We start from the raw sequence: 24936 nt of genomic DNA, 5'->3' as shown, positions 1-24936 counted from the left end.
ACAGATATTGGGGAGAGAGAGAATCATAATCTAATGGTTTTTTGACTGTCAAACTGAAAGACATAACAGACGAAACAGGAGCAACCTTAGCAATTGCTTACCAGAGACACACAGCATCCTGTACCACACATCAGAATTAATTAAACCGATTTACCAACGCCTGTCCGGAGGCTCTAGCTGGTTACCGCAAATAAAATATTACATGAGTACAACTGTACCAGCAGTAAGTATGTCAGAGGACTATACTGATAAAAAATAAACTAAATCTGAGGAGAATAATAAGTATTCTGATCTTGTCTTGAAATTAATAGTTACCAGCTATTTTATCATGAAGAATGCACGCAATGCACTATTACTCTCAGACCTCTATACCTGAAAACCACAGACTCCTGGTGTCGGGACTTCTGAAAGACTTGCCGACCAGGTGCAGAAGACAACAAAAGTCTGATCTGTACGCTCTGTTCCAGACCTAGCAAATCCCAGAGGGAAGCTGTCACGCTGAACATGCAGTCCAATCTGCAGGCAGCAGGTTCTAGAGCAGGAGGAGCTGAGCAGATTGAGATATAGTTGTGGGAAAAGTAAAACTTGTAACATAGATGGAGTCCAGTAGAAGATCCTAACCAGTGACTGACAGCTATCTCTGTGAGCATGCCGGTATAGGGAAGGCTACCAATAAGTGGACTCCTAAGCCCATAAAGAACAGGGGTTTAAAATGTTTTCCAACAAACCTATATAATCAATCTGCTCAGCTCATCCCGCTCTGTAAGAGGATGCCGATAAATTGGGAAGCATTTTCATAGTGACCGGATCCTTTTAAATTACGTCATCCAGTAAGTTGAACGCACACGGTACATGCACACATTTTGAGAGCTAAGCCAATATACAGAATGCTGCCGACAATTCACATGGAACTAGAGGCATCTTTGGCCAGGTCCACACTGGGCAGTTTTGGAGGCAATCTTAAAGGGAATCTGTCACGTGGAACATGGGATCTGATCCGCCAGCATCATATAAGCAAGAAGATATGAGCAGATATATATATATATATATATATATATATATATATATATATATATATATATATAGTTTTATATGACTTCTAATTTAAATGAATAAATTAGGAGTCCAGTGGCTCAGTGACTGACAGCTATCTCTGTATACACACTCATACAATGAAGGCTTTCAGTCAGTAAGTAGGATGCCCACACGACTAAGCATAGAATGAGCAGTGATTTAAATGAATAAATACAAGTTATACTGAACACTATATATCAATCTGCTCAGCTCCCCCTGCTCCACAGTTTGCTGCCCACAGATAGGACAAAGTTCCCTAAAGCTGGCCAGACACAAAGTAGAGCTGTTGGCTAAAGCCATGTCTCCTGACCGCCCCATAAATATACATGTTCAATATGGAAAGGGAGACAAGTCATAACCAGACCTCTCAGGCAGCTGCTTATCTCCCTGTACAAAAAAAGAAGTGGACACTTTGAAGTCTAATAGGCTCCATCTTTATTTGTCATGGGAAGATAATCAGGAGCCCCCATTATTAATCTGTGTACGGACACATTTAGCCAAAGCTTCTGTTGGTTCAGCCACAAAATGTTTGCATCGACAGATGACTTCTCAATCCATACAGGTTGCCTTCTGAATTTCAGCATCTCAAAGTCTTAATCCTCTCTTAATAGTGCAAATCAGACATGACAGTTCTTTTCAAGTATATACACAAAGATAAAACTCAAGAGAAAAATACAACATAAGTAAATAAAAAAAATAAAAAAAAAAGGCACAAAGTGCGCGATTTCTAGAAGCTGGTAAGCAAAAAGCATTTGGATCAACCAATTGGTGTGATGCAACAGTGAGTGGGTTTTGTATTGGGTCAGTCAGTGAGTAGCAGGCTTCTATTAGAAGTTCTTTGGTAACAGAGGCAGGAAATTAGGTTGCTACATTACAATGCAAAAGGACAATAGTTCTTGCTAAAAGGTTTTTTTTAGAGGCCATCCACTTTGTGCCAAGCAAGTACACAAAAGAAACAATAACTCCCCTTCCCCTGACACTAATCTTTAGCATTTTTTTTTTTTCAAAGCCCAGTGAAAGCAGCTGCTCCTGATCTCATAGAGATTGCCTCTATGACAGTACAGACGGGGAGTGATTATGGTTGACCATGTGAGAGGAAGGAGAAGATTGGCCTCTTCGAGAAGCAGATTCGGGGCTGCTGGACACTCCATCCTTGGCCGCTTTGATCTGGAGCCAGGTCTCCCCTAGCGCCTTGGCAAAATGATCATCCACCGAGCCAGTGATGGACACAGAGTTTGCTACTGGCTCGGGTTCTTTGTAATTCTTGCCGAGGCTCCGGCGAAAATGTTCTTCTACCACAGGATCACAAGCAGTTGAAGCTGGATGGAAAAAGCAAAAGGTGTGAAGAACAAGAAGTAGGATTGGTTTCCATGTTCTAGTTTTAATATATAATATATTGTTCGCAGAGTTAGCAAAACAAAATGCTTTGTGGAACTCAACAAGGTACAAGTATCAGGTTATGAAAGGAAAATGGGGAAAATATGGCACTAAAAAAAGTGTTCCATTCCAAGCAATATTTCGCAAGGTGCTCAAGAAACTCCACCTGTAGTTCACTAAATGTGCAAAATAAAATGAAATAGTATTCATTCATGACCCCCCCCCCCTAAATATTATTATAGTTGATAAACTATGATATATTTTAATACTCTTAATACAAAGGTGCACTAACTTTCTACTGACAAGTAGTACTTTTAAAGTACAGAAGGTAAATCAGAAACTCAGAAGAAGGCCAAAGTAGGACAATAAAAAAAGAAAAACACTCAAAAACATCTTACTGTTTGATGGTCGTCTGAAGTTTGCCGGGACTGCCGAAACACAACCGCTATGGACAACTGGGCAGTGAGAGAGGTTGCAGTTCCGGTTGCTTGCTGGAGCACATGTGATCACTGATGGTCGGTTCTAGGATGAAGAGAAGAGAAATATTAACTTGCATCAGTTTTGTCATAGTTCATTAAAGTATGTAAACTCATGGGATAGTGGTAAAATCACCACTCAGTGACAAGACTGCTTTCTATATACAGGTAAAGTACTGATCTTGAACATTAAAGGGCATCTGTCAGCAGATTTGTATCTATGACACTGGCTGACCTGTTGTATGTGTACGTGGCAGCTGAATCTGTGTTTGTCCCATGTTCATATGTGATCTTTTTGGTGAGAAAAATTATGTGTTACTATATGAAAATTAGCCTCTAGGAGCAACGGGGGCGTTATCATTACACCTAGAAGCTCTGCTCTCTCTGCAGCTGCTGCGCCCTCTGCACTTTGATTAACAGGGCCAGGCACCGAAAACGTAATCAAGCCTGGATCTGTCAATCACTTTGGAGAGGCCACGGCGGTTGCAGAGAGAGCAGAGCCTCTAGGTGTAGCGGCAATGCCCCCGTTGCTCCTATAGGCTCATTTGCATATATTAAAACTTCATTTTTCTCAGTAATGAGGACACATATGAAGATGGGACCAACACAGATGTCTTCAGCTGCCAATTGCACATGTAACAGGTCAGCCAGTGTCATAGGTACAAAGCTGCTGACAGATGCATTTTAAAGGGGTTTTCCCAAGATTAGAATATAGATGGCAAATCTGTATCAGATAAATGGGGCCTCTATTGTTTACATCGGTCTGTTTAACTGAATAGGACAAAGCTGCAATACGCCACACCACCACTAGAAAGGTAGACAATGTAAAGAATGAAGGGGTCCAAGGCTGATCGGTGGGGTCGCCAAGAGTCATCCCTCACCGATCTGTTATTGATGGCAATCAATAGTCGGACCCTGGAAAATCCCTTTACAAAATTCCTGATTTCTTATACTTTCATCAATATGGATGTATTCATACAGTATGCATTCAGTTGCCCTGCGCGATGCTTCTCTTCCCTACACGTCAGAACATAGAGAACTATAGGAATACTAACCCCACGTTCGATAGGACCGTACCATGGCTGTGATCCACGGAACACGTTCCCTGATAAAACTGCCAGCGCTTACTGTAATCCCAACTTTCTTTAATAGAAATGTGATTTAATCAGAAAACATACCAGGATTGTTTTCTCTGCCTAATGGTGCAAGCTAAATATAGAGCCCTAATCCCTAAAACACCAAGTCCATTTCACTGCGCTCCTTATACGAGAAAAAAAACAACTCGGCAAAACATCTCAGGCGCACGTTCCAAGTAAAGATTGTGCAATGGAAAATGCGCCTGCAAGACACCTGGTACCATTGTATTCGGAGGTTATGAGTCTTCTAAACATCTAGCAGTTTAAAGGGCAAATGCATTCAGTGTACATAACTAACAGTAGATCACCTTCTCCATATAAACCGATGTGCACAGTGTTGTGAGACGCCTCTTAAAGGGTTTGGGCCACTTTTTGCAATTTCATTTTTGTTTGAACGTCCTCTCATTGCTGAGAACCCAAGGGACCAACTATAAATCTGCATCATGAAGTGCCACCAACAGGCAAATACAGCACACTGAAACCAACAGGCTGTTCATGTAATGCACAGACCAGCAGTCCCCTGAGATAGAGAGAGGGGCGGACTGGCCATAGACCCTACAGGGAAGTTTCCCGGGGGCCACCTAAGCACTTCTAATGGCCACCAGGCAGGTACATAAAGATCTCATGCCCTCATCATTTATTATCGTAGGAGCATCAGGCACTTGTGCTTCTGGCCGGCGGCTGTAGGTCCTTCCTAAATTCAACTGCATCAACGCCCTCAGGACAATTATGGTTTCATACTGTGGCACGCACGGCAGTATTTAGTAGTTTTTGGTTCTGCTGGGGCGGTATCTTGTTCTGCACTACAGTATTGCCGGCCCCTGCCTACATGTAATGGCGATGCCTTCCGTCAGCTTGGACCCACCTACAACATGTATTGTATTTTTTTTTTCCCACTCAGCCCCTGGAGAGAGGCATGAAATATAATGAGAGGCATGTATTAAACGGTCTTCTTAATGTCATTCCTGTGTCTGAGGAAACGTCCTGACTGTACAATGTAAGCATAAAAGTGATTTAGGCTAGGTTCAGATGGATGTATAAGGAAGAGAATACCAGAAATGGCAGATCAGGCAAGAATACCAGTATTCTGATGGACTCCATAAATCTGCATTACGTTTTATTAGGTCTTTTTTTGTTGCCAAAACCTCCACTGCAGATGTAAACCTGGCCTTACTATGTATTAGTTATATATCACAAGAGACCACCATTGTCTTAGATATCCAACATTACTGTACAAATTCCAGTGGTACAATACATCCCCTCCTACACCATTAAGACAAGTATTTATTTATATATAAAAGGCATATTCCTATTGTTACAGGTTATCTGTTAGCCACAGGATAGGGGATAACTGTTAGATCATTGGTGTTCCTACTGCAGGGACCCCCACAGATCACAAGAATGGGGACCCTGTGACCCCTCCAAAATGAACTGAGCATCAGGCCGGCCATGCAAACTGCCACTCCAGTCATCTCTATGGGGGTTTCAGACATAGGTGCAGGCTACACTTGGCTAGCTTTGCAATGCCCACAGGGATAATAGAGTGGCAATGAGCATGCTCAACCTACCGTTCCGTTAGTTTTGGTGGGCTCCAAGGGGTACAGTCTGATGGTCCACATCTCCTTAGGTCCCTGTGCCACAATGTGCATTAATTACACCACTAATGGAGAAGCATATGGCTGAAAGCACATGTCACATCGGAAAACCTAAAGAGCATGAAAACGGAGACGTTTATTACCTGCTGTCGTTCCACGGGGCTCATACTTTGTGTCAATCCCAAACTTCTGGACAAGTCGCTGTTTTTGGTGAGTGCCAGAGGTTGATCCATACTGACAGGTGGAATTGAAGAATACATATGACTTGCATGTAAACCCATCGTGGGAGCTGCTGCTCTTTCTATTGGGCTGCGACTTCGGTCCCGTGGATCTTTTCTGTAATCTCCATTAAAACCCTTGGTTCTACAGAGAGAGAAAAAAATATATACATGAAGTCCTCAATTAAAATACTACAAATAGTAGGTCGATTCATAGGTGCTTCTTTAGTGTTTACATAGGCTCAGCTGTAGGACTTGTAATACCAGGCTCAGGAACAGTTGCTAAGATGCTGGACCCTCAGTGACTCACTAAGGAGTCCAGTGGGCAGTCCTACTGAGTGATTGACAGCTATCTCTGCATGTACACTCCCTTAGAGAAAGCTGTCAATTAGCGAGTAGTACCGCCCACTGGACTCCTAAGAACGCGCAGAGATTTAAATAAATATATGACAAGTTCTACAGAATTTTTCCCCACAAATATACAATATATTAATCTGCTCAGCATCTCCTGCTTTATAACATGCCTGCATTTTTACAGTGAAAGATTTGCTGTAACCCTCATTTGGGACAAATCCATTCTTCTCACATTTTCAGCTGAGCAGACATGATTATTTCAACAGGGTGCGGGGAATAATCCTCTGCCAGACACTTTGGCCGTGGCTTATCTTCCATGGAAACAAAGTACTGGGAGTGTTGGGATCCAAAATGCCGACTCTTATTTCCCCAGACATTTGCTGTTAGTGGCAAGTCTGGTCACCCCTCATACATACTAGCCAGTTGGTCCTGCTGAAATTGGCAGGTTCGGCTAACTAAAGTGTATGGGCAATCTAAATGTCCTCTAACGAAAAGCCTATTGTGAAGATAGCAAATTTCCATCTTAACAAAACAAATCTGGTCAGATCTTAGTCCAAGCCTAGGAAATATTGGAAATTTAGATCTTCGTTTGGCGAGCACGGCTCCATGGAAACTAAGCTGACCAAACACGCAAGACAAAAGTTGGCCAAACCCACCAGTTCTGATCATGTGCACAGGACTCCTTCCCAACTTCATCCATTTAGTGGTGATGTGTCCCAAAGTGGCACATAACCGCTGAGTTTTTTATTTTTATTTTTTTATATTTTTTTTTTATCCGGTTCATGATGGTCACAAATTTTTTTTCTTCCTAAAGTTGAAAAAACCCTTTACGATACGAATATGTTATCAGGTTTGCTGCTGTATACGTTACTCCCATATAAACAGGACACTAATCTCAGTTTGCTGTCTCACGGTTTAAATTAACTGCAGATGAGAATATGAAATTGCCATCTGGGATGAAATAAAAAAAATTAAAAAAAGAATATAGGATAAGGGAATGAAATGAAAGGCTTTTTTATAATACTAACCTCACTTTAATCATTGCCAAAGAGCATGGAGACAACCCAGCGTCCTCCCACCAGAGAGCCTTGGGCCTCACAAACTTGGCAAGCTCTCCGCTCTGCACAAATGGGCTGGTGAGCACCATGTCAAAGTAAAAGTCTCCTCCAATGCCTCATAACAGGATGGAGGAGCAGCTGAGACTTCACCATCAGTGATGCACAAGGTTTTTATGTTTAACCCTTACTTTTGAGAAAAGGAAGGGAAATCCGTAGCTGTTAAAGTTACTCCCCCCCCCCCCCCCCCCCCAATTAAATTATAGGTGATCTCTGACGATTCATGACACACATGAAAAATAACTAAAGGGTTTCTGTCACCAGATTTAACCCCATTAAGCAAGCTGACATTAGTGATGTGCTAATGTCAGCTAAACCTAACTACCGGTAGCCTATTCCTACTTTTATCTATGCCCCTGTTATGCCAGAAATCTAACTGTTATAATATGCTAATTAGCCTCAAGGAGCAAGGGGGGCGTTGTTCCTGCTCCTAGGGGCTTCGTTCTCCCGCCTTTGTCGCTTCCCTCCAAGTCCTGATTGACAGGGCCAGGCAGCGCTCGCATCTGTCTGCCAGCCCTGTGCGCTGGTGAAATGTCGAACCGTTCAGTATTCGATCAGGTGATCAACGGCACTTTTACACAGAGCAATTCTCAGGAACGAGTGGCCCTAGGAACATCTCTTCTAGAACACTGCCCCGATTGTCAGCTTATGTAAACGGACCTTAACTGATTCCTTGTGTCATCAGTCCTTTCATCATCCAGTTATCCAAAATCTATAGTTATATGCCCATAACTGCTTCTGCCTATCCTATATAAAAAAAAAATAACTGTGAAGCTATTCAAGTTAGGAGTGCAAAGATTTTCCACAGATATACACCACAAGCACAAGTATAAATGTGCCAATAATTGAAAAAAAAAATTTTTTTGTAAAGAACTATGGAGGTCAGCTTCAAGATGTTGAGGTTTATAATGTAGTTCAGGTCAAGATTCCATGTTGATCCCTTTCCAATGCTTCCCATGTCCCTCTCGTCATGGCTCACTGGCCAAAGTGGGTCAGCCCTGTAGACAGCAGTCGGCTGAGCGGTCATATTTCTTGTGTCCACAGGGACACAATAGGAATCCAGGAACTAGATGGGAGCAGCAGGGAATCAGCATGTATGGATTATTATTTATTTTTTTACTTGCAACAAAACGCAGGGCAATCTGCCGCCACATGTTATAGAGCAGGAGGAGCTGAGCAGATTGATATATAGTTTTTGAGTAAAGATCCAGTCTAACTTATCATTTAGTCAAGCAAATCTCTGTTCTGTCTATGCTTGGTGTCCAGTAGGCGGTCCTTTCGGTGACTGACAAATACTCGTGCAACAACCCCTGAGGAGGCCGTTCACTGGGCAGATTTATACCATGGCGGGTTCTGTCACCGTTGTTCACTTTAAATGCTGCGCACCTGCTTGCAGCTACTTTCACATCTGCGGCAGAGAACTCCAGCAGGCTGTCCCGGCATAGACACTACAGCCTTCCCGCTGGACCCCATTGAAAACAATAGAAAGCAGACACTACATGGCAGCCACACCAAAATTCGGGGGGGGGGGGAAATCTACTGTGTGAATGGCCCCTCTAGCAGCCCTGAATGTAATCTTCACTGCGTATGTGTTGCTCACACAGCTGTGCGGCTTGTTACAGTGCATTTCTTCTTCCAGCCACTCTTCAGCATCAGTGGGCTACAAACAGGACGGGTTTTCTGCACTGAATGCAAATAAAAGTTTCTGCTCACTGACAGCAAACAGAGATCGATACACAAAATGCATTGGAACCTTTTGTTCTTGTGGTATTATCACACTGACCCCATGCATTTCTATGGGGCCATGGACACATCCACATCATTTGCAGGTACGTGCGGCCATTCCACCATTCTTGTCCGTGTTGTGGATGAGAATAGCCCTTTCTATTGATGGGAGTGAGAAAACCGGAATGCACATGGAAGGTATCCACACTAGTGAATTGGATCCCGTCTGTAAATTCAGGTCGAAGACAACATCAGAGGAATGTCCTGTAAGTCCTGGTCCTGAGTCTTCTCAAGCTGGTGAAATCACCTACCTGCGCCTCCTACAGTTACAACCCCATCATTTTAGAGGGATCCTCCTGCTCAAAAGGATGTTGAGCCAAGAAGCACCAAAACTATTTGCTTTGGCTAATAGACTCTGAAAGACTAAACCCAAGTCCCCGTATACATTTCTCTTTATTACAGCCAGATTTCTGTTCATTCCTTCTAGTGCGTGCAAGTCGAATTTATTAAAAGTAGAGAGCGAAGCGGAAGCCGTTCCAAAAATTTCCCAAGAATGAATGTCTGTAGCAACAGTCTCCACAACAACCATCTTCCCAGGAGTCCAACTTTCTAGTAAACGTTACATATGACGAACCTCAGGAAACATCTGGGAAATGTGCTAAATGAAAACTTCAATTTATGAGACTCTTTCATTACAGCCTGAATGCAGGTTCCTCCAATTCCAGGGAAGGTAATTTTCCTCCCCCCCCTTTCCAAACCTGGTTTCTCATGGTTCGTTCAGGGTATTATACACATCCAAAACATTAGGAGTAGGCGAGTGTTAGGCCATTACCAGCAATTCAGCATGAAATATTGACAATGTGCTGAAGGTTACTGGGCTCAACTACAGCGCACAAATGAACTGCCTGGAGGAATGACAGCGTTGTGTTACGGTGCTAGATACAAGATTTATGAAGTGAAAAATAAAATCAGCTTTAATTTTTTGGATATTCTGGTTATTCATTCTTCTTTCTTTGGTCTGTTCTCTCTCTTTCCTGACAATATGGAGCTTCATTCTTCAAAGGGGTTGTCCGGTTTCAGGAAGCAACCGGACAACCCTCGAGATCCACCTTCAATAAAGAACTTGCAAGTACCGCTCAGGTTCTCCTGGTGGAGCTCCATTGTCACGTCAACAACACATGACTGCTGCCGCCAATCACTAACCACTGATACCAGTGATTGGCTGCAGTGGAAACATGTTGTCAACGTGACATCACCACTGCGGCCAGGTAAAGAGATCCCAGCCGGGAGAACTGGAGAAGCAGTGAGGGATCTGTCAGGTAAGCACTTACCAGTTCTTTGTGACAGGTAGATCCTTAGGCTTATCTGGTTTCTTTTAGAAACCAGACAATCCCTTTAAGACAATGGTGTAGCTATACCTACATAATAGTGCTGCAGGTGTGCAAAATGGCTTGGTGCGGGCACTGCTGGGTGCTTCTAACTGGGTAAAAAGCTATATACACTATCACAGCCATTTATTTTTTTTAATAGCCTCAATTAGTCTAAAACAAAAATCAAGCAAATTTGGCATAGGTTGCAATTAAGAATTTCCTACAATTTTGTTTCTACAGCTCCCATGAATACCTATCTGTCTCTATGGTAAAAGACAACAAGCAAACCCTGTATAGTCTGATTGTGCCAGCCTCGCCAGGCTCCCTTCTATCCGTTTTGTACATCTTGTACAAAACATACATTCTAATAAAGCAGAGGACAAATGGAAGAAAATCTGACTGTAGGAGTAAACTATTCAGGGTTTGTCATCTGTTACCATGGAGACCCATTGACTTCATGATAGCTGTAGAAACAAAACGATGGGAAGGTGCTTCATTCCACCCCCAGGTGCTTGACTTTCGGAACCAAACATGGTTGAAAAGATGTTTATACCCTTTTTGTGTCTAGTGAATAATTATCTGATCCTGTAAACATCCCCCGAAATGCCTGGGTCCCTCACACAGAACATACTTACCTGATGCCTGCGTCCCTCTGAATCCCTGCACGGCTACCGCTACGTCTCCCCATCATGCAGATCACAAGATTCAGTGGCGGCCGTGCAGGGATCTGGGGGGGGCACAAGCTTCAGGGACCAGGTATGTTCTGTATCCGGTCATTTTGGGGGTGTTTACAGGATCGCATAACCCCTTTTAGTACACTATATGAATGTTGGCACCAGCAAATAGTTTCTAGACCTCATCGCAAAGGGAATTACATTGCAGTCATGCACCATATGACTGATTTTAGAAAAGTCCTCTGCCTCTATACTGTTGAAAAAAATTGGCATTAACAAGCTCAGGTGCAACCTGGCCCTGTTCAGTAGATTGAAGCCTAGTCACCAACAGCCGTGTACCTTGCCAAGGCAGATGGAGCATATGTCCAATTCTGTTTGGCATACGGAGCGGTACATCTGTCCTAAAAAAAAAAATCTTTGTCAGTTCCATACATAAAAAACGGTCTTCAAGGAAAACGGGTCTTGTCCTGATAAGTCACACAAATCCTGAATTCTGACTCCTTTCAAGAAAGGTTTGACACATAAGGCTCCATCTCACTTTCCGAGATACAGCCATATCTGAATTCACATCACAGTACATGCAGAAGCGATTGAAGAGTCTTATTTCTTGCCGGCTTCCTTGAGCCAGTCTAATCTCGAAAACAATTTTTCTTACTTTTTTTTAAATGTTTGATGGACTTACAGTATTTCCTATCATTTATACAGCACTGACTTTTTACTTCTATTTATTAATCAGGACTCATCCGAACATTTGTAACCAGAGGAAGAACTAAGGCTGTGCATTCAGCTTCTTCTTCTGTTGTAAGCCAAGACATCAGGTGACATGTTTCAGCATCGCCCGACACATAAATACGGCATTGGACAAATACCAGAATTTCCAGCCAGGAAAATCTTTTTGCTCTTTTCTAGAGTCCAAACCTCTGGATGTGCAGTGGCGTCCACCTGCGACTTTAGACACAGCTTTACTTGTAACATAAAAATCTTAGAGACAAGGAAATGAGTGAGGAGGTCATATGGTTTTGCACACATCTGTAGGCTCACTGTACAAAAACCATAGAGGCACAAGTCTCCTGTACAGTATTGGGGCATAGAAGTGGAGATGGGCTTTGTTGCCACTGTTGTTCTTGGCAGACGCGGCACGCAGGGAACTGCCAGCAGAAAAGGGTGCGTGACCTATTCCCTGATCTGTGAGAGGACTCTTAATTCTGCAACACTGCCTGCTGGGAAAAGGCTGATGTCAGCCCTAAAAGCAGAGCGTTTGGGAAGGATAAGGGGCCCTTTGTTTTCAGTTGAACTGTAAAAATGAGAAAATGGCTCCAGTCTGACAAACAAGAAAACCACACAACTGCAGGTCAGGCCTCAGACCTCTATTTAAAGGGACAGTGCTTCATTAGTGCTTGTCTTGTGTCTGCAGAGCTGCGACACAGCAATCAGAAATGAGCTATGCATCAAAATAAAGGACTGGGGATGGATTGTCTTATAACAATGACATGAAAATCTGTGAAGAAACAAAAAATAACCTATAAAACTACAGTACATTGCTCACATGCATGTTAAAAAAAAAAAATCTATAAAAAAAAAACAGAAAGGTCTAATTATATAAACATTTTGGGCTGTAGGAGGTAGATGGGAAATCCAACAGGGATATTATGAGGCATTGGTTATACATGCAGACGTCAAATCAATGTTTTAGTGGGATGACCCAATGGATCAAAAGTGGGTAACCAGGGAAAGTAATGTGAAACTACATCAGCAATGTACAAAAGATATGCTACATAGATACATATTCAATATTCTTGCATTAGGGTTGATAAAAACATATCTTTATGCAACATAAAGATGGGATGAAGGTGCATTTTTGCGGCTTCCAACACGCACAGAGAACAAGAACCAATGTACGTGGGCAAGTTTTCACATTCACTTCTACTGGATTGTGACGGACGCCCGGGAGAATTAAGGAAACTCAACAGTTGCAAAATTGCCTCTGGCTTCATGCAAATAAAGTAAGACTGGCCTCAAATTTGCATGGGTCTGACAAACGCATACAAAACATGGGAAAAGATGATACAGCTGTGTTGCCTATAAACTCCTGTAAAATGAAGAGGTTCCCTACAATGCGTTCATACGACACCACATAAATACTGGCAAGGAGACATTGTCCGTGTCATATCACATGAAATATTTTTAGGCCAGGGGAAAAAAATGACTAAACGACAGGGTGCTAAATATAAAGCAGGCGAATACAAAAATAGAGTTAGTGTCGAGCTAAGGGTATAGGGTGGCAAAGGCCCCGTTCCATTCTCTGTAATAAAATACCGGTACTTCTCAGCTGCAGCAAATGGCAAAATTCATATTTACCTGCTGCAGTCATTGGGTAAAATGACTAAAAGAACATCGGCTCACACGCAACTTAGAAGCAAAAACTGAATGATCCCAAATACCTACATTATTATTTGTAGGGCGCGCTCGCTACATAGGGCAAGTTCACTAATATAATGTGCGGTGGAGGGACGCAATGCTGACTATCGTAAATCAAATGGACATGCCAGCGGGCGCTTTGAAAATGCCTTGCCTGCGGGAAAGGTGGGCATAACCAGCTGGCTAAGAAGGTTGGGGGGAGGGGGGTTACTACTATAGTCTCTACTGTGCCTATGAATGTACTGTCGAGAACAAAACCATAACAAGATGGCCAAGAAGGAAGGGGGTAACTCCTATGGTCTCCACTGTGCCTATGAATGTACTGTCGAGAACAAAACCATAACAAGATGGCCAAGAAGGTTGGTGGCGGTACTACTACAGTTTCCACTGTGCCAATGAGCCCACTGCCAATAACAAAGCCATAAATAGCTGGCTAAGGAGGTTGGTGTGGAGAGGGGTACTACTAAAGTCTCCACTGTGCTGATGATCCCACTGCCGAGAACAAAACCATAACCAGCTTGCAAAAGAGGCTGGTGTGTGGGCGAGGTGTGTGTGGGGGCACTGCTATAGGCTCCACTGTGCCGAGAACAAAACCATAACCAGCTTGTTAAGGAGGCTGGTGTGTGTGTGTGGTTACTACTATAGTCTCTGGTGTGTGTGTGTGTGTGTGTGTGTGTGTGTGTGGTTACTACTATAGTCTCTGGTGTGTGTGTGTGTGTGTGGTTACTACTATAGTCTCTGGTGTGTGTGTGTGTGTGTGTGTGTGTGTGTGTGTGGTTACTACTATAGTCTCTGGTGTGTGTGTGTGTGTGTGTGTGTGTGTGTGTGTGTGTGGTTACTACTATAGTCTCTGGTGTGTGTGTGTGTGTGTGTGTGTGTGGTTACTACTATAGTCTCTGGTGTGTGTGTGTGTGTGTGGTTACTACTATAGTCTCTGGTGTGTGTGTGTGTGTGTGTGTGTGTGTGTGTGTGTGGTTAGTGTTACTACTATAGTCTCTGGTGTGTGTGTGTGTGTGTGTGTGTGTGTGGTTACTACTATAGTCTCTGGTGTGTGTGTGTGTGTGTGTGTGTGTGTGTGTGGTTACTACTATAGTCTGCACTGTGCCTATGAGAACACTGCAGAGAACAAAATGTTTAAAAACTAATAAAATAAAAAATATGCATGGCTCACGCAAAGGGAAATATGATTATAGAGAGGCGCCAGGACCCCGCTGCATGTGTATTAGGAAAAACTGGTGCAAAAGAATGGAGACGAAATAATAAAAGGGTCCCCAAGTGCTGTGCAATGTAGTAGTAAAGAGTTACTGTTCCATTAACCCTCTTCTCGCCCATTTCTTGTTTCCTTGGACAGAGACACATGGCGGAGGAATGTCAACAGTTGCGTAGAAGCACAAAATCTAAATACGGCTGACTCTCTTGGTTCTGAGCCCTTATTGTTTCGCTACCTTGAGCTCTGGCTAGCCAATTTGTAACACATTCCTGGGCTGCAGACTGCCGGCCCAGTCTGTGAATAACACTGCCATGATTTATTTGAGGATAAATAAAACATTGCCTGTCCTATGATGGATGTGAGCAGGCCAGAAGCCGAAGAATGCCTGGAATGTAGCTCTCTGCTTGGATCTCAGACAGCCAAGCACAGTTCTCAGTTATCAAATGACCTCTGATCGCTTCCTTCATAAAGGAATGAGCGGCATCTTGACATCCAGCTCCATGCCAGCAAGACAAAGATACGTTCACAGGCAACGTGACATCTTCTCCTGCACTAGCCATTTGTTGGGTGGCTTTATTCATCCATGGAGATGTCACTGGTGACAACTGCAGGGTCTCCTTGTGTCAGCGGAGCAGCTGTGCTCCCACCCTGGAAGGAGAAGAGGGAGGGGAGGCCGGTGGGCCTTAAAACAGGCCAGGGTGACATTTGGTGCAGGATACTCTTACTGGGTAAGTGATACCAGACACAGAACTAGGCCACAGTATCCGAGAGGAGGAGCGGATGGGACTTGTTTCTGCCTCTGCAAAAATTCTCCTCAATGTACAGTAACGAAACTAGCATTTTTGAGGAGGGGAATTTTCTTTTTATAATCATCCATGTCCAAAATATTACTTAAGGCTTTTGAAGATCCTAATCCCAAAACCTTGTTCTAATTTCGGTAAGACAACGTGCCGTCAAAAGCACCAAGACGTCCATTGTTCCTGCACGAGAGCCACAAAACTGCTGGCTAAACTTCTATTTCTACTGCCAAAAACATAAGTTCATAAAAACGGCTCTATATAAACAAATAATAGCATACCGAAAGACTATATAAAATTCTATAACCTCCACAACCTCAGAGCTACTACGTGACACATTAGCGCCATGCCCAGAATGAAGCCAGTACAGAGCTCACTGCTACTCTGGTCTCATGACCTTGAAAATACGAACCCTGACAAGCTCCACAGACTGCATGCTGTATATCGGACATCAAGCATACGCTTACGGTTTTCGTTCCCTCACATTATTTAGAATCAATAGGGGGGAAAAAAAGGCACAAAAAGATTATTAATGAGGCACTTACAAGTGAGGGTGAAACATCCGGCTCATTTTTGAGACATGGTCATTTTCACAGTCTAGTTCATCATCTCCTTGGTCCATGCTGTACCTCCTCTTACTGGGGCTAATAGGCGGTGGGCCCGTCCGATGATTGGTGAGTGCAGTAGGCATCGCAAGGGGTTGCATTCTGTGTTCACTCCGTAACGCCGCTTCTCCTGTAAAAGTGACACATGGGTATATTAGTTGAATGAAAAAAAATAATAATAAAAATAAAGAACCAATAACCTGTTAATGATTAGTAAACAGTTTTCTTTTGGTCACTGACTAAAAGGTTCAACAACCAGCTGTAACAGCAGTGACCCCTGCTGTGGTTTTAAAGAGGCCCTGTCACCTCTTCTGACGTCTGTTTTAGTAACTACTTACATTCCCCATGTAATAACAATTCTGGAGCATCTATTATGACTCTGTGATGTCCTATTACTTTATTATTCCTGCTAGCCGTTATAATTGAAATACTAGCAGTTTGCAGTGAAGGTCCAACTGGGTGTGTGTCCCTACACAGTCTGAAACTGGCAGCACAGAATGGATAGCGAGACTATGGTAACTAACTATGCTGGCTGTACTCTCTCCCCACCTCCAGGTTGATAATAGGCCAGTGCATGGGCCATAATTGAAATACTAGCAGTTTGCAGTGAAGGTCCAACTGGGTGTGTGTCCCTACACAGTCTGAAACTGGCAGCACAGAATGGATAGCGAGACTATGGTAACTAACGATGCTGGCTGTAGTCTCTCCCCACCTCCAGGTTGATAATGGGCCATAATTGAAATACTAGCAGTTTGCAGTGAAGGTCCAACTGGGTGTGTGTCCCTACACAGTCTGAAACTCTCAGCACTGATTGGATAGTGAGACTGTGGTAACTAACGATGCTGGCTGTAGTCCCTCCCCACCTCCAGGTTGATAATGGGCCAGTGCATGGGATCGGTGAGAGATAGTGGAGGCAAGTAGGATTTCCTTTATTTTTTATAAGCAATTTTGACCCTTTAAAAAAAAAAAATACCAACCAGACAACCCCTTTAAGTTCATAAATTACTACGGGAAAAGTTTCCATTGTTGCAATAGTTCAGGTGAGCTGTGATAATATCATATACAAGACAGTTTGGAGATCAAATACCCCAATAGGTCACTAGAACATACAATCAGGTACCTTCAAAAATAAGGGAGGATACATACGCTCCTCTCCTCAAATAAATAAACAATGCCCAGCATGCACGCATTTTTGGCAAGCAGGATGATTGTGTTTATGCCACTTTCCCTTTAAAAGGGCCACTAATGGTTCCAGAAAGAATTTCAAGCCGTTCTCTTACTGTGCCGGCCTTAGAAAACCCCTTTCTACAGCCACCATAAGAATCTGCAGGATGCCAGCCGGCACAGGGAATTAAGAAGTGAAGTGACCCAGAATACGCTGCAGGGCTGGGGTTTAAGATCTGGCACAGATAACAAACTGGAACTTTCCATCTCAATGCGGCAGGGACGGTGAATAAAACCTTGTATGCTGGCTGCTCGATAAAGCTTTCCTCATTTAGCCGCATGTTTCACCAGACATATATTGATTTTCTTCTCTTTATTGTGTGCAGTGACAATTAACAGACTGTACTAGGGTGTAAGAATATTATCTAACATGCACAGAATAAGTGGATTTCTAATTCTTCCGTTGTGAGTATAAGCGGCCTCCACACTGAGCAGTAGTAAGGGAAATGGTCGATAAATCACGACTCCCACTCTACTCAATTAGTCCGATCGCGGTGTGTGATGAGGCACACGCAGTGCATAAAGCAGAAGCGTGACTAATTAAAGCAAATAATACAATATACAAGTTTGCATAAGAGTTTATCCAATGACCATGGATGCTTTTAGTTTGGACTGTATTGCTCCAGAGCTGCTCTTCGTACTGTAACTGTGGATCAGAATTTACACTCTTAACCAACCCTACAGCCAAAACAAATGGAACTGGCCTGTGAGAAGGGAGGATCAGTGGCGCTGGATCGGAAGGAGCTGGAAAGGCGAGTACATATAAGCGCTCATAAGTGGATATCCAATCTCCATGGATTCTTTTATTGTGGACAGTATTGCTCCAGAGATGCTCCTCGTACTGTAACTGTGGACCAGAATTTACACCCATGGTCACCTCCGCAGCCAAAAGAAATGGCACTGGCTGCTGCAACTTGTGGAGGAGCAGCGGTGCTGGATAGGAAGGAGCTGGAAAGGCGAGTTTAAGTGTTTTTCCCCTAATAAATAAATAAATATCTTGGGACAACCCCTTTACAGGTTTTTTGTTTTTACGGGATTTTCATATTCATGGCCTTTTCATATTGATGGCATCCCTAAACCGATCAGCAGTTTGAGGAAGCCACAGCATTCAAAATAGCTCCAATGAGCGCAGCAACCTACTCGCAGCTTACCAAACACAGCACTGTTCAGTTGATGGTGGCTGTGCTTGGTAACGCAGCTCTGCCCCATTGACTTTAATAGGACTAAGCAGCGCCAAGACCATGTGACTGATGAACATGATGTCACATGGCCTAGGAAGAGGCCTAAGCTCTTCTGGAGCGTCAGAGCCTCTTCAAACCGCTAATCAGCGAGGATCCCTGGTGTCAGACCCCAGACAATAATCATACTGCTAACTACCCATCCTGATGATAGGCCATCAATATGAAAATCCCAGATAGACCCTTCAGGGTATTTCAATAGTTCACCCACATGTCCACTCAAAAGTAAATGTAGCTTTGGGTATGCTCACATGCTAAAAAAATACATGTCGTAAAAATCCAGCATGTAGGTGCCACGGAACGCGTGGCTGACGGAGGTTGGAACTCTGATAACTGCTGCAGTTTTGCAGTTTATATTTCTTGGGTCTGCCCACGGAATTAGACCTAATCCAGATGCAGACACCAGTCATGGCTTCTGCAGGTTTCCAAGCCAAGAAGTCATAGGCTGTTTTTTTTTTTTTTTCTACGATGTGGTTTTAGAAAAACTGTGGCCTGAATTTCCCATTGGAAAACAAGAGGAGGCAGATTCTACCTAGATTGCAGCACGAAAAAAATGCACCAAACTCCATGTACAGAAATAAAGGTCATGTTAACATTCACGAAAATGGACTATTACAAGAGAATGGACAATTTTAAAAGGGCATAGCTCACTGAGATTATGTACTGATATCCAAAAGCAGGAGAGAAGTCAGGTTTATTGTTAATAAGCACATTTGGCCACAAGGAGCACTATTCTGTTGCTGTGTACAAACCGGTTCACTATGCTCTAATCTTGTACCATGCTCTTCCAGAATCTATCCCTCCGCCATCAATTAGCCTTGGATTAACCACTTCCCACTGGAACAATGAACACTGTGATAAAAGTACAGTCACGTGTGTTTTTCAGCACATGTGTGCATGGGGTCACTTCAAGTTCCCATGGGGCTTATCTCAGCCTAATCTAATGCAGCTCATACAAGTACATACACATACACACTAAAGCAACCACAATGAGATAAATACTAGGAGGCGACTATGAAAACAAGTGCAAAGGAAGAAGAATGGTTGGACCAAGCGATCAGATTTGTTAGTTTATGTAGCAGAATCATAAAAATTGGTTCTACCCAAATCCCCAAGAGAATAAAATGGAGCAGTAGACTGATGACATCATCGATGGACCTGTCAATGACATCACCTGTTCCCAGTAAGCAACTTGTAACACTTTTGCCTACCCTGTGACAGGATTGTGCTCATACTCTGTTGGCACTGAAGAAAGTAGCTTACTATTATCAGGTAATGAAGGTTATTTCCAAGTTTATTACAGGTCACCCAAGCACTAGGTGATAAGGGAATCCCATAATGCAGCAGTGACATTGCCAGTCTTTACCCTCCGAGTCTACGATCAATGAGTAACTGAAAAGTTATGTAATAAGCAAAACTTTACATTGCTCTCAACATCTTAGGTCTACACATAAAATATCGGGCTTGGGACAGTAATAAAAGGGAAGGCTTAGTTGTAAGCATGTTTTAAAACTAGCAGGACTCCTATAAAAAAAAGTGTCTGTTATACACTGTGGGGACGGCAGATATTACAGGATGATAGGTAATCATTGTTTGGATCCGTGACTACGCGTTTTTATAGGAAAGCACTTTACACAAGTGTTGACAAAACAAAGGACTACAAAATAGGAAAATCCTTACGGGGTTGCCAGGAGGATGGCCTGTGGTACCAGGCACAACCACACAGATGTAGGGATGTGCCACTGTATCTGGAAATACACTCGAAGGGACTGCCATATACATTAGATGACTGTCATCAGAACCCATAGATTCCAGCGTTATCTGTATGGAGGTGCCCGGGAAAGAGGCATTGGGCCAGTGTATGGAGGTTCACAATAGTCATGGGAAAGAGGTATTGGGCAGTTGAAGTTCAACATGCCCAATCCTTTGTTCTCACCGAAAATAAGTGCAGTCAGGTTTTGACCAGTGACTTCTTCCCCTCTTCCTGTTGAGAACATATGCACACTTGTCCAACAGATATCTAAGGAGCATGGCCACCATAACAAGCTCACTAATATCACGTTGATGGCCTATCCTAAGGACAGGTCTTCAGTGTGTATTCTTGGTATTGCAGTTCTTCCTCATTCAAGTGAATACGTGTGAACAACATTTAGGGTTTTTCCAGACACAGAGGCATTCTATACATCTTACAACCCCCTTAGGGTTGCTTCACATCTATTTCCTGCAGTTTACTGTTAGATATGACAATCTTGGTAACACCCTTATGGCAGGTCAGAAATTCCCCAGGGTTGTGCAAAGTACTTATTTTCAACTCCATGTAGACATTTGGAGAACAACCACCTGTCGGTCTGGAAATATAAGGTACATGAGGTAAAGAATCATGTAAACATGAAGCCATCTGCTGTCACATCAGTCATGATGAGACACAGGACACAGGTATGACTACATGGTAACTTCGGCTAAAACCAGAGTTTTCCACTAAAATTATTCCTCATTTCTAAACTGTACGGCCTGCCACGCGACAGCCCAAAAATTTTTACGCCACTGCTCAGCAAACGGCAGACACAGCCCATTGGTGTCAACTAGATCTTCACGTTCAATGGTCAATTACATAGCGATTTGCTGTGCTCCAGAAACAAGTGTCCTGGCAGTCAGGAAATCTAGATGGCTGTCTGGCAACAGGGGCTACAGTACAGACTGACATGGTTTATCAATTTTTTTTGGCTCCCTCAGAAGAAATTATTCGAAGGGTTCACCCTCCAGCAATACAGAACATGTGCATATCCACTTTTAATTGCCTTATAAACTGTGCTTTAATAGTACACACCGCTCATACCATCAATAAAACAGAATTGGTCAGTCGTAAAATAATCCAAGACAATCCATAACCCTTTGCAGAAAGTCACCCATTTTGCTGTTAACCATAGAATGGGTTGTCCAAGATATGATCACATCAGAGCCAGAGTCCACCAAAGGATCATCTGGAATTCTGGGCCAGCTGAATCCTACAAATTTACTAAAACTCACACGTCTTGTTATTGCCTATACGGAATAAGATACGCTGTGGAGTTATCTGGCAATTCGATGGCAGCATCTCCATCAGTAGGGACAAGGTCTCATTGTAGGGCAAAAGTCACAGTAGGGCCAACAATTAATTTTCAGTAACCCAAATACTCCCTCCCTTTCCACATTCCAAAACAGGGTGATATTACCAGAAATTGTAATCAAGGCATGTTCTCTCATACAAGAAATGGTGTATCCTATTCAAATTCTAAGCAACTAAAGGAAAGCAAATCAAAGAGTATCAAGATCTTAAGCCTCGTTCACATGTCCATCAAGCAGATCTGGCTGCCTGAACTGGCAAAAATTCCAACTGTCGGCTGTACAAAAAAACAGATGCATGCAACGTTTTTTGTCCGCCCCAAACCCGGTATTAATGCCGGAAAGTGGCAGATCACCACCAAACCTCATTACAGTCAAGGGGGATCCAGTGGTGGAACTATAGAATCTGGCAATCCTGGATACAGCGAAATCCAGCAGGCTGTTCTCTGTCTGATCTGCTTGACGGAGATGTGACCGAGGCCTTAATGGCCAGATATCAGCAAGTCATTATCTCCTCTCTTTGGAAGGGAATGGCTCTACTACCAAGGGAGGAATGCAAATAACAGTTCCCACACAGAATATTCCATCAGATCTACACATGCAAAAATGCCAACCTATGAATACTGCGATATAATATATCTCATGTCCCCAATCGTTTGTTTTTATTTTCCTGATGTCAACAGATGGAGATATTGGAGGTCCTCCAGACCTACTCTTCACAGAGGAGGTTACGCTTAGCGCCTACATAGAACTATGTCATGATCCTACCATCCCTGTATAAATATATATATATATATATATATATCCCCATTTCGTATATACAGAGCACCAATCCATGCAGATCATGCCCTGGAGGAAGCAGTCCAGGAGAACCTCCAAGATCTTGCCATCTCTTGACCTCGGGTAAGATTTTATTTGGGCGATTGACTGGTCAAGCCTTATACTTAACAGCTGTATAGGTGATTGCTCATTGACCTTTGGTCATTAAATGACTACCAGAGAGGTGACCAGGCCAAGTTCCACTATGTTCAACATACAATTCATTAGACATGTTCAGAAATGGAACATGGCTGACATGAGAAGAACACTCAGATTTTCTGCATTTCCATCAAGTTTAGGACATCACACTTTGTAAACCACATCCTGAGCTGCAATATTTACAGCTATGACAACTCTTAACATGTATTTTGAATGTTTCTAGTCAGCAAGAAGATTATGTCGGCATGCTTGGGCCTATCTACATACATCATGGCTCTTTATGAAAAAGGATTTAGTGCAGAACAAAGTGTCCAGACGTCGTCAAAGTGATCCTTCTAGCATGTTAGAACCTGCCACAAATACCTAAAAATCCTCGGCAAAGCTGTACTTCTGAGTATGTTCATGTATGTTACTGGAATGTAATGCTCTCAGTAACACACATTCAGCATACTCCTCAAACTTTACATTAATATGGAAATGACGTATGGATGACACCCATCTCTGCTCAGACACAATCCAGAGCCAGTTGTTGGCGTAAATGCTTCCATTTCATAGGATTTCACTCATGTATAGCATCTTATGCAACATGTACAGACTGAACTGATGACATCACTGTGATGTCACTTGTTGCAACAGACTGACCAGGTCATATTCTCATGAATAGTATTACTTTCTCACCGTATCTAATGGAGTTAGGAACAAAATACATTAATTACAACCATGTTTATGGCATTATTTTCCATAGATTCACAAGTTCTAAATTTTATTCCGATGTTTCCTACCTGAATGTGGCAGATCTGTTACAGAAATTTTTGAGACTGAAAAACTTTCATTCATTTGAATGGGGTTGCTTTGGTGGCAAATATGGATTTGTGGAAGCCCCATCGTGATGAAATGGACAGTAACAGATCAGTCACATCCGAATATAGCCTTTTTCCATGATTTTGATATTTATGGCGTATCCTCAGGATAGGTCATCAATATGAGATCACAGGGGGTTCAACTCCTAGCACCCCTGCCGATCAGCTGCTTGAGGAAGCCATGGCGCTCACCAGAGCTCCAGTGAGTGTTGTGGCCTCCTCACAGCTCACCGAGCACAGAGCTGTTCATTGAATAGCAGCTGTTCTTGGTACTGCAGCTCAGCCCTCATTCACTTGAATGGGAATGAGCTTCTCCTAGGCCACGTGACCGATGGACATGACATCACATGGGCTCGGAGGAGGCCTAAGCACTCAAAGAGTGCCGCTGCTTGTTCAAACAGCTGATCAGCGGGGGTGCTGGGAGTCACATCCTTACCGATATAGATGATCTATCCTGAAGATAGGCCATCAATATCAAAATCCCAAAGAACTCACATTAGATCTATGTTGGCCAAACCTGCAGATTTTTGTGTGGTACGATCGACCATATATAAGGTGTATATAACTTGTCCCCAATGGCACTTGTCAAGGGAGATACCAATCGCGGGCATTTGCTCACTTGCTCCCCCATCCTCCACAAGGAACGATAAAATGCCCCGTAGATTTCAAAGTCCTTTAGAGCTGATACAAACTCAAATCTCTCAACATTAGCTAATGCAACCTGAACATGCATGTTCCAAAAAGGACTAAAAGAAAGGGCTTCTATACCAAACAGCCCCTTATTTTAATGAATATGACATTATTGATACCACATCCTAGTAACAGAACCATCACTGTGCTGCTCTGCTGTGCGGAGCGTATTTCAGAAGTTTGACCCTTTGCAGGCAGTTTCCCCTGTCACTTCACAAAGTGGTGGAGATGAAAAGGAAGACTTGTTCTGAGGAGCCATGATCAAAGCCAATAAGCTGTTATTCCTCTCTGAACTTCAAACATTAATGGCACGATGGGGTTATGTTTCCAGGGTAGACATTGAGATCAAAAGTTTAAAGTACTTCTCAGCTGAAATAATTACTGGTATTTTTACACTCCATTTAATCTGCGCCTTTGATGAAGGACCTCTGCAGACAGGATCCACAGCTTTGCTTTATTTTTCTCCTTAGATTTACTTAGTGATTGTGTCTTCAAATGGATAATGGCCAAAAATGGGAATCTGACCATTATTTGTCCAACAAAGAACATTGCAGCCAGCTGTTCTGTGGGCTGTGTAGTCTCAAGGTATAACCTATCAATATGCTACTTATCTAGAATCATGGAGTCATAGATGGTCAAGTGTCCCCATGATGATTACAGAGGTTGCCTCATGAAAACAACCCCTGTCCATATGCCTAAT

The 24936-nt window shown here is 43.0% G+C and overlaps 1 protein-coding gene across 5 annotated transcripts in view; it reads right to left on the bottom strand.

Moving 5' to 3' along the window:
• Window positions 1-1078: 1078 nt before the first annotated feature.
• VGLL4 (vestigial like family member 4) overlaps window positions 1079-24936 on the bottom strand; it is a 117113-nt gene continuing 93255 nt past the window's right edge. For 3 of the 5 annotated variants that reach the window (XM_040407003.1, XM_040406999.1, XM_040407001.1), the window contains 5 exons: window positions 16085-16274; window positions 5802-6021; window positions 5632-5694; window positions 2850-2973; window positions 1079-2393 (listed from right to left, as the gene is read on the bottom strand). In XM_040407003.1, coding sequence (XP_040262937.1) covers window positions 2125-2393; window positions 2850-2973; window positions 5632-5694; window positions 5802-6021; window positions 16085-16274 — 866 coding nt within the window. In that variant the 3' untranslated portion in view covers window positions 1079-2124. The remainder of the gene's footprint in view (window positions 2394-2849; window positions 2974-5631; window positions 5695-5801; window positions 6022-16084; window positions 16275-24936) is intronic. The other 2 variants (XM_040407002.1, XM_040407004.1) reach the window with 1 other exon arrangement.

The sequence above is a fragment of the Bufo bufo genome, chromosome 9, assembly GCF_905171765.1.
Source record: "Bufo bufo chromosome 9, aBufBuf1.1, whole genome shotgun sequence".
Taxonomy (NCBI): Eukaryota; Metazoa; Chordata; class Amphibia; order Anura; family Bufonidae; genus Bufo; species Bufo bufo.
Note: the sequence above shows the minus strand (reverse complement) of the source record. Positions and strands in the feature narration are given on the sequence as shown.